This window comes from Impatiens glandulifera, chromosome 1 (assembly GCF_907164915.1).
Source record: "Impatiens glandulifera chromosome 1, dImpGla2.1, whole genome shotgun sequence".
Taxonomy (NCBI): Eukaryota; Viridiplantae; Streptophyta; class Magnoliopsida; order Ericales; family Balsaminaceae; genus Impatiens; species Impatiens glandulifera.
In genome coordinates this window covers 101,134,947-101,146,192 of record NC_061862.1, presented here as the reverse complement: position 1 = coordinate 101,146,192, position 11,246 = coordinate 101,134,947, and the positions used below count along the sequence as shown (strand labels likewise).

At 30.8% G+C, this 11,246-nt stretch overlaps 1 protein-coding gene across 2 annotated transcripts; it reads left to right on the top strand.

Moving 5' to 3' along the window:
- The first annotated feature begins 1,333 nt into the window (after positions 1-1,333).
- Positions 1,334-8,858, top strand: LOC124919428 (golgin candidate 4-like). Of its 2 annotated transcripts, none has more exons than XM_047459664.1 (13): positions 1,334-1,831; positions 2,275-2,373; positions 2,497-2,598; positions 2,707-2,880; positions 3,097-3,235; positions 3,324-3,388; positions 3,693-3,860; positions 5,348-5,506; positions 5,611-5,907; positions 5,993-6,058; positions 6,773-6,975; positions 7,210-7,264; positions 8,026-8,858. In XM_047459664.1, exons 1-13 carry the CDS (start codon positions 1,607-1,609, stop codon positions 8,479-8,481), a joined length of 2,208 nt encoding a protein of 735 aa, XP_047315620.1. In that variant the 5' UTR covers positions 1,334-1,606; the 3' UTR covers positions 8,482-8,858. The 2 variants fall into 2 exon arrangements, with proteins under 2 accessions (XP_047315620.1, XP_047315621.1); XM_047459665.1 differs by having other exon boundaries at positions 1,335-1,831; positions 5,360-5,506.
- Positions 8,859-11,246: the final 2,388 nt, after the last annotated feature.

Genomic DNA, 11,246 nt, shown 5'->3' with positions numbered 1-11,246 from the left:
ATGAGTAGAGTTAGTTGTAAATTTTGATCAGAAACATATTGTCCGACAACAATAAGTGCATTTGACAGGTTTTTGATATGTTGAATGAAGTTAAGAAGAGAGTCATTACATTTGTGTGTGTTTAGGAGTTGACTCCTTAGCTGAAATAATTGTCTCTTTGATTAAGAATTTTTTTAGATCTTCTCTAGGGTTTCCCAAAGTTCTTACGCCGAAGATGATTTTGAGACTTGTTGACGAATCTCGTCGATCAATATTAAAAAGAGTCATGCAAGCACCCTTTGATCTTGGATACTTCATTGTTTAAATTTTGAATTATTGGTTTGAATTGTATTATTTTGATATCTATTTCTTGAAAAAATTTCGGAGGAGTTTCAAGATTCCCTTCTACTATATTCATAAAATCATAACCTACCATGATAGGAGTAACTTGATTTCCAATAGATATAGTTGTGTTTATCAAACTTTACGCATCTATGTATTATTGGTAGAACTGAGAAGTAATATTGTTCTTCCATTGAAAATATTTGATTTAAAAATTGATAATATAAACGAGAACTATTTGATTGAGTTTTTGAAGAACTCTTGAACTGAATTGAGAAGATTGATATGATATTATTGATTGAATAAGTAATATTACAATAATAAAAACATAGTAATCAATTAATAGGAGATAAATTGATTATTTCTCTCATTTATTTAATAATTTATCAACCCTTAATTAATTTGTTTATTCAACACATTAATTAATTCTAATTAATTGTTTTAAATAAGTTTTGGGCATGTTAATTATTTTAATTTTATTTATTTAAAAATAATTTAAAATAATTATTTTAATATTATAAATTGAAGTGTAGATTTTTAGTGTTTACAAATGTCATTTACCAACTCTCCGACAAAGACAAATTTCACTATCGTTCAGAATTTTGAGTAGATATTTTTCCAACATCATCTCATTTATTTTTTCGACTTGATCTCCTCCCTCCCTTATTGTTATATATTATTGAATATTTTTATTAGAATTTTAATCTTTAAAAAAAGTCTAAATTTTATTTTTAATATGTTATTTTATATTATTTATAAATTAATATTATATATATAACTCTCTATTTGATTTAATAAAAACTAATTTCTTATAAGAAAAAGTTGAATAAATTTAATGAAATGTATTAATTTTGATGCCTTTACAAATAACATTTTTTTCCTTTTTATATTTATATAAGATTATATGAATCATTTTATGTTATTAATTATTATCAGATTATTTATAAAAGAGTAATTAACTATCCATAAGAGAATTGAGTTAACCTTGGCTCTACGGAGAGCAAAAGGAAGTTGTTTCTAACGGAAGCTAAGCCAGCCAGCGCAAGTTTAATAGTCTCCTTCGTCTTCTTGGATCCCTCCCTCTCTTCTCTTCAGCTAATCTTCTCTACTGTTCATACCAATTCCAATCCATCCATCAATCAAATCAATCTCCATTTCCTGCTTCATTTCTCGATCCATTTCTCTACTTCTTCTCCGATTTCAAATCAATTTGGAATCCTTGTTGTTGTTGTTTTCTCGTCCTAATCATCTCCGACGAATTTGGCGGGGGGATTGATATATCAGAATGATGTGGAGTACGATCGCCAATTTGAAAGAGAATCTCAACAAGATCGCGTTAGATGTACACGAAGAGGATGATGATGACGAAGAATTAGGGGTTTACGCTTCTCCCGATCGAGATGTCGATTCCGTGTCCGATCGACGACGATATTCTCGTAGCTTCTCTCGTTCTCGTCTTGCTTCGCATTCTCCTTCGACTAATGGTTTTGATTCCACCTACAAAACTGAGGTACATTGGCTGATTATATTTAGGTTTAGTGCATGTGCTGAATTCCATTTCTGCTTCAATTTGTTTCGTAATTTTCATCAGATTCAGTAAGAAAGCATTGCATCTCGATAATCGTTAGAGTTAAGTTTGGTAGGCGGCTAGGTTAGGTTTTGGTGTGCGTATTAGTTTACTTTCTTTGTTTAGAAGGCTTCAGTTAGAATGTGGATGTTTTGTTGGGTTTAAGGCTGGCCACTCGACATCATTTTTGTGGTTGATTTTGAAAATCTGCAGTACATGATCTTCTTTTTCATTATTCTGCTTTATGAACTGTTCCTTAGCTAGAAGTGAATGACTGAAACATTGGATCAATCAATCTCTGTACTCTCTTTCTTCCTCTGAAGAATCAAATGAGTCTGATCTGTATATGCTGCTGAACTGTTTGATGATGTCTTCATTGTTTGCAGATGGAACAATATGAAGCAGAAATCAATAGGCTTAGAGGATCAGAGGCTGAAATTAAGGCTTTATCGGTTAATTATGCTGCGCTATTGAAGGATAAAGAGGTATTCTACTGCATAATAGTATTTAAATGCAGATAAGAAGAAATAAACTGAAAAATGATGAAAAATCCAGTTTCATTTCATCCTAAATCCATGTTTCTCTCCTTTTGGTGTTTTTGTTTGCAGGATGAGATTTTAAGATTAAACGAAGAAAATCGTTCGGTAAAACATGATCTTAAAGCCACAAGTGCAGCTTTAGTTATATCAAATGGACAGAATGGGCTCAAGGTAGATCAAATTCCTAGAGCTTATTTTTCACAGATTGATGATTCAGAATATAAGATGTTATTTTAGATGCCTTTGAATTGAATCATCATATCCTTCTGAATTTATTAGGAGAATAATGCTCACTCACCTACTCGACTGCAAAAAGCTATGGAAAAAAATCGTTCAATTGGCAATCAAACACTAGATGGCTTTTCCTCTAAACAGGACGGGTTGAGCAATGGGAGTACACAACGAGTGGCTAAAGCAGAACTCAAACATTCCATTACTCAGAGCAAAGAAAAGGTAATGCCACTGTCTATTGTATTTTCCTTTTTATTATTATTTGATTTACTTATTTTGTTTTCATATTTTCATGACCACCTTTTATAGAATGGTTTTATGGGTGTACTAAAAGATGTTCAATCCTATTTATGGGTGTAATGATTCATCTTCTCCACTAGATTTGTTGCTTACAGAGAGTTTGATAATGATGGTACTGACAATATATTAGTCTTGTAGGAATTGGCGGATTTGATTGAAGAGAAAAACAAGTTCATTTCAGCTATTCAAACAGATCATGAGTCACAATTGAAAAAGCTATCGGTTCAGCTCAATGAAGAACGTGAAAAGTTGGTGCATGTACAACAAAATCTGCAAGGTATTTATTTACTACCCTGTTGTTGAATATCTCAGGCTGTATTGTTCATTTTGTTATTCCTTGTCTAAATTTCATATTTTGTTGCTAGAGGAGCGAAAGTTGAACTTTTCATTACAGGAGGAATTGAACTCATTAAAAGTGGACAAGGACAAAGTGAGTTCCGAATCAGGTCCCTTTTCCTTCTCAATCATTTCCATGTTATCCCCATCTGGAAACACTTATTGTTTCTAGGTCTGTTTTTATATACAAAAACGTTGGAAAACTAAATTAAAATCATCTTGATTATTTTCTTTAAGTACTTGCTGAATAGGATCAATCGTTAACATCATCTTGATTTTCTATTGGGTAAAATATCCATGCATTGTTGTTGACATTGGGCAGGTAAGCAATTATAGACACCATGATTGATTTTTGTAATTGATTTTCAATTTCTCTTGTCTATTTTCTTATGGTTCAGATATTAATGGAGATGAGTAGCATACGAAAAGAATTGGAGAATAAAATATCATCTGAACGCCAGTTGCAAAATGAATTGAATAGGAAGGACGAAGCTGAAGCAGGTACTACCTTGGAGAGTTTGAGAAGAGAAATTGCAATCCTCAAGAACGAGAACAGTAATCTTAAGGTTAGGCTCTTCATAATATAATTTAATAAATGAATAGCAAAATGACACTTAAATTTGAATTCTAACACACTAATTCTATTATCTCCATTAAGGTGGATGGAATAATATCATCTCACAATTTAATCCCGCCACTATTTACAAAGTAACCAATTGTGGGAACTTATCCCAATTCTTAGTTTGCAAATGACATCAACCTTTGCAATAATCCATACTTTGATTATGGTCAATCTTTAGGTCATTATGACCCTATTTTGTAGCTAATTATGCTCATAGTGTAATATGAATTTTTTCTCGAGAGACCAAGATATATCACTTTTTTGAGTGGAAGGAGTGAATGTGGGCGATCTTCAACGAAGTGCCGCTCATAGACTGTTACATTTTATTGCGTTTCCATTTTACCCTTTGAGAATATCTTGCTTTTTTGGAGATAAGACAGAGATGCTTTATTAGAAGAATCTTGTTTAGATCAGTGTGGTTTCTAAGCCCAAGCCTTACCTTCTTTCTTTGGTAGGAAGGCCATATCCCAACTTATTTTCTTCTATCCACTTCCAGTTTTTCCCCAAAATGAAATTGTGCATCTTTTCATCAAAGAGTTTTGTAACTTTAGGAAATGCTGACTCTAAAAGTTTTGATGTCCAACTATTGATGCAATTCTCAAAGCTTTCAATATTAGTAATTCCAACCTTGTAACAAGTTAGAATTGATGTGGCTATTAAGAATATCGCACCATATAAGAGAAGAAAGATTGATGTGGCTATTAACAACCATATGAAACCTAGAGAATGGAAAGAGATACAAATACTCACTTCACTAATTCATTCACAAGCTTCTATTCTACCTATCGACCACTATTAATGGCCAACAGTGGCCAAGCCGGTTAGCAAATTTGGAAACACTTTCTGGAGCTAGATTTGGACGAGAAACTGTTCATAAATTTCCTTAGAAACATTTTTTTTTCTTTTCTTTTCTTTTGTCAATGTTGATTTAGATGAGATAATGTTCTGAAACATAACTTAATTAGACATATATTCATAAATTTGTCGATGTTTTCTCATTCAAACTCAGAACCAGATTAAACTCTATAAAGTTTTTTCGAATGGTCCAGTATCTTCTACTCTCACCCTTATATTTGCTAGTATGTTCCCTCATCATTTTACTCGTGACATAGTGCCACTGAAAATTTCCATGGCACAAACAATGGAGATAAAAGGATCCTCTATCTGATCCCTTCCTCTCTTCAAAACTTATTGATACTGACAAAAATATTTGGGTGGATAACGAGATTATAAAACAGAAGAAAGAACTACCTAATTATCTCAATCCCCAAGATGTACTCTACATGACCATCTAGTTCTGTTTTTCAACCTTATTCCTTTCAAACTATAAAACTATATTTAATCAGAAAAAGAGAATATAGAAAGAATAACTTATTCCTTGCATGTACCAAAATTGACAAGTTAATATACTTTTCGTACCTTCTTTTACAGAATGTTTCCCAGGAAGTTAAGGAAGCAGGAAGTTTATCTGAGAATAAAGAGGCGGAACTAACTGTTCGGACAATGGAGAAAGAATTGAAGGAAACTCGAAAACAAAGGGACAAAGCATTACAGCAACTGAATAGGCTAAAGCAGCATCTCTTAGAAAAGGTCATATTGAACTTTGTTAATTTTTATGACAAATTTGTTATGATTTGCTGACATCTCTGCTGTTAATGTGCGTTCTATTTCTGTTTTACTGAAATATTAAATAGGAATCAGAGGAATCAGAAAAGATGGATGAGGATAGCAAGGTAATCAAAGAACTACAAGAGAAAAATGAGTACCAAAGACTCCAGATATCAAATTTGGAGAAAGCCTTGAAGCAAGCAATTGCTGGTCAAGAGGAAGTGAAGATGGCTAACAAGAAAGAAATTCATGATCAGAGGGAAGTCATTGATGGCCTAAAAGCAAAACTGGCAAGCTGTATGAGGACTATCGATGCAAAAAATGTTGAACTTTTAAATCTTCAAACTGCTTTAGGACAGTACTATGCTGAAATTGAAGCTAAGGTGAGATTGTCTTTCTCTCTTCTTCTTCTTGTTCTTTTGTCTTCTGGGAAACAATGGCATTAAATATGGTACTTTGAATATTCAGGAATTTCTCGAAAGAGAGCTATCAAAGTCAAGAGAAGATTCAGCTAAGCTTTCTGGCTTACTAGAGGTGTGTATCCTTGGTTGTTTATAAACTTTATTTCTGACCATTGGAATTTTTTTATAAAGGTCAATGCATTATGAATGAGTTGTTCAAGTACAACAACTAAGCTTGACATAAAGAAAAACTTACAAAAAAATAATTGATGGAAACAATGAAGGACTCACTGAATTTTTTTACCATTGGCAATGTTAGCAGTTAGAAATAGTACATTTGTTAGTCTAAAAGACTTTATTACTAAAGAAGCCACCACATGTATCTATTTTAACAAACTAGTGAGAAGATTGAAAAAACTAGCTACTATTTGGAAACTTGTATTTTTTGTCACAATCACTATTCCATTGAAAAATTGCCAAAGTTAAAAAATTGAATGTGGTTTTCTTCTATCATTTGGTACAAGATTTTTATTTTGATTTTTTTACTTCATTTTGGTATAATGATTATTTTCTGGATCATGATACATATTCTAGTGTGATTTAGAGATTATTTTCTTCATCGTAATCTAGTTGTTTTATAAATCTCTGTGAATGGACAAAAAACAGCCAAATAAAGTTCAGGGAGTAATATACTTCACCCTATTACTAATTCTAACCTTAGTAACACATAACAGTTTCTTCCATGTATTTTAAACTGATTAGATCATTAATATGCAATCTACCTGAAATATTGGATTAGTGAGTTTGTGTCTGAAGGTGGCATGAATATTTCTGTTTTTCTTACCAGGATGCACATCAGCAGGCAGAGATTCTAAACAGGGAGAAGGAGGATATGATGGAAAGATATTCAAGAGCTGAATTAATGTTATTAGAGGGTAAAAAGAGAGTGAATAAACTCGAAGAAGACAACGGAAAACTACGCCGAGCCTTTGAGCAGAGCATGTCAAGAATTAATCGCATGTCAGTGGATTCCGATTATTATGTTGACAGGTGTGCCTTTTGAGTTTCATATGGTTATTGAGCTTTCATATACTCTCGCCTGCATATTTTAGCAGCACTAGTATATGATATGAAACTCTTAATATTTACCTATTTTTTAGTCGTATTTGTAGAATACGACCGGGAATAAAATGTCGAACGAGAACGTCCTGAAAAAAAAAATTTCTTTACTTTTTTATTTTCAACGAAAAAGTGCTGATGATAGTGTCTGGATTTTCTTGGCAGGCGAATTGTTATCAAGTTGTTGGTAACCTACCTCCAAAGAAACCACAGCAAAGAGGTATTTAATTTTTTAATATTTTATAGCATGAATTCTATTATCTCAATCTCTTGATTCAGATGCATATATAATATGAAAATCCTGCATGGTGACTCTAAGGCCTTGTTTGGTGTGAGTTCTTTGAGATTAATTTCAAATAACTCACTATCTAATCAACAATTTACTCATCATTCAGATCATTAACCAAAATAGCCTCATAATTTTACCTACCATCTCTTTACCTAAATAACCCCAAATAACATGATTTACAAATCAATAACCTACATCAAACAAAGGTGATGTGGCAATAACCACTTGGTTATTCAAATAACCTTAGATCAAACAAGGCCTGTAGCTCTGAAATTAAAACTAAGGCAGTGTTTGTTCTTATCACTTAATTTTAGAAAATGAAGTATAAGATCATGTAAATATATTCATTTCCAATTAAGCTAAAAAAAAGCTAGAATGTCTAGCATAATTCAACAAGCTATAAATGACTTAACTTGGAAATATAGTAAGAATATTAACTTTAAGCCCCGTAAATTAATCAAATTACATTATTATAAGGCTAAAATAGTCTCATTGGCTCCACATTTTTTTAAGTCAATATACAAAATAAGTACATGATATTTTCATTTGGTTTATTCAGCCTTTTTTTTAAAAAAATTTCACACTTAAAACTCAGTATTCAACTTTCAAACTAAATGGGTACTTAAATCACCTTCTGGTGGAACTAGTATATATTAATGATTATTTGGTTGTTGGGAACAAATATAAACCAGGTTCTGGAGCTTATGGTGCGAATGCTAGGTTTCTCGGAAGAGGATAAGAAAAGGATAGGTGTAGCACAACAAGGAAGTAAAGGTGTTGTTAGGGGTGTATTGGGTTTTCCAGGTCGCCTTGTTGGTGGCATCTTAGGTAGTAGTAATAGTGGCTCTGGCGAATCCCCTGCAGCAGCTATGGCTTCTGAAAATCAGTCATTTGCAGACCTTTGGGTTGATTTTCTTTTAAAAGAAACGGAAGAGAGGGAGAGAAGAGAATTAGCGGCAGAGATGACCACAAATGAATCTAATAAGTTAGACAACGAACGCTATAGCAGTGTATCAAGTTCATTTCCGAATCACGGAGGTATAGGAAGGTTGGTGCGAGATGAAAGCGATTCAGAATTCTCATCAATACCTTTAACTTCATCAGAAAAGGAAACTAGTAGTAGATCTCCAATGCTTCAAAGACATTGATTTTATGAGAGACTCAATCAAAGTATTTAATTAAGCAAGGGAAGAAAGAAAATCGAGGAAAAAAGGTAGAGTATAAACTTCTTCTTCTTTTTTTTTTATCTTTGTAATTCATTTGATCCGTTTATTATTTCGGGGGAGGAGTCACTGTATTATTAGTGTTTTGCTGCCTCTCTTGAGTCTGAAAACTAAACATATCTGTCTATGTAAGGGGATCTTTAGTGTGACTTTGTGGACTTTGGCTATATAGGAGGAAGGTGGTGAGAGTTTTTTCATTATTTGTATTGTATGTATGAAATATGAATGAATGGGAAAAAGGAAACAAGAGGAGGGAGTGCTTCAACATCTCTGTCTTGAAGGTTTTATTTTTGTAATATTCCTTTGATCTTTTAGATGGTGGGTATTTAATAACTATTTAAATAACTCTTACCAAATAAGTCCAAATTATCCTATTTTCATAATACTACTAAACAATATTAATTAGGGCCCATTAACAATCAACTACACGAACATCAACTAAAACAATCTTACATCAATTTTCTATCCAACATTGGAAAGATCAATATACGATCCAACTATAATGAAGCTGGTGATGCACATGGATGGATGCAATAAGAGGTGATAAAAATATTTCAATTAGAAGCCAATTATAGATGGAACATTAGAGATAAGAAAATAAAAAAAAATGTATTAAAAAAAAGTTGTAAAAAAGGTATTAAAAAAAAGGTGTATATGCTAGAGAAAGAAGAAAATAAATAAAGGAAACTGACTGATTGTTAAGTGGATATATTAGATAGGGTATAAGTATCCAACCAAGGTAGTCCAATGGTAAGAGTCAGTTTAAAAGACAAAAAAGTCACGGATTCGATTCCATCTAGGAGTGCTTTGAGTTTAAGCGGGGTTCATGACACCACTGTGAGGTGTCAAGCTAGCTCTCCTCTATTTAAAAAAAAATATTAGAAAAGATATAAGTTGGATGGTGTGATTTAAAAAATATGAGATTGGGATATTTTAATTAATTTGATTTTTTTATATTATTAATATTTAATTATCATTATTTTTTTAAAATTTATTTATTTCTATAAGTTATTGTATCATTATTATTTAATATTTTAATTATTATTTTTAATTGTAATATAAACTTTTATGTGAATTATATTTATTTAGCTTATATGTTATTAATTGGTTGTAATAAAATAATATAAAACAAAAATAACAATATATAAATAATAAATAGTATTATTTATGATTTTATTAAATATGAAAAAAATTATAATAATATCATTATTTTTAGAAGTATAATTTTTAAAATTAATTTTTTTTTATATTTGATTAGATTATATGATATATAATATATATATATAATAATAATTAAAGCTAAATAATAATAAAATATACTTAATATATTATATAATAAAAGGTATAGTTGAAAATTGTAAATTAAACGGAATAAAAAGAATTTGTAGATAATGGCTACTTGTCATTTTATACCTGCGAAGTGACAGGGGAGTGACTCCTCGCTACGCCTAGTGACAGGGGAGTGACTCCTCGCTACGCCTCTTCGTATTTCCATTACGCCCCTCGTCCAGACATTCAAACCCTAGTCCCTTTTCGTCGCATGCAATTTTCGTTCTACAATCTCTATATGGCATTCTACGTTCCGTTCTTCAATCTCGAAATGGTAAGAAAGATCCATTATTCTAAATTACTTGTGACTTGTGTGCAACTACCTATGACTTGTTCTCGAAATGGTAAGATACAGTTGTGTGTAACTTGTGACATTCTATGATGTTTAGTAATCAGATAAACAAATGGTGGTCTTTGATGCATCGAAAAATAACGAAGCGAAGAAGAGGAAGTTGTCTGACGATGTTAAAAGATAACAAACGATTAAAACGTTTTAGACATTGAAATGAAATGTTAAAAATGTTAGACAATAAAGAGAAATGTTAGACAATGAAATAAAATGTTAAAAATGTTAGAACACATTAAAATTTAGTATATAAGACATTACATTTTAGTTTAAAATACATTACATCTCAGTTTAAAACACATTACAGTTCGGTTTACAATATATTACTTTCAGTTTATAAGACACAACATTTTAGTTTAAACACATTACAATTTAATTTTAATAATATTATAGTTCAGTTTAAATGACATTACATTTAAGTTTAAAACACATTACAGTTCAGTTTGAAACACATTACAGTTCAGTTTAAAAACACATTACATTTCAGTTGATAAGATATTACATTTTAGTTTAAAACACATTACAGTTAAATTTAAAACACATTATATTTTAGTTTAAAAGACATTACATTTTAGTTTAAAACACATTACATTTCAGTTTTAATAACATTACATTTCAGTTTATAAAATATTAAATTTTAGTTTAAAACAAATTATAGTTCAGTTTAAAACACATTACAGTTCAATTTAAAACACGTTACAGTTCAGTTTAAAACACATAAATTTCAGTTTATAAGATATTATATTTCGGTTTATAAAACATTACAATTTAGTTTAAGACACATTACAGTTTAGTTTAAAACACATTACAGTTTATAAGACATTACATTTCAGTTTATAAGACATTACAGTTCAGTTTAAAACACATTACATTTCAGTTTTAATAACATTACATTTCAGTTTAAATAACAATATATTTTAGTTTATAAGACATTACATTTTAGTTTAAAACACATTACAATTCAGCTTTAACACACGTTACAATACATTTCAATTTTAATAACATTACATTTCAA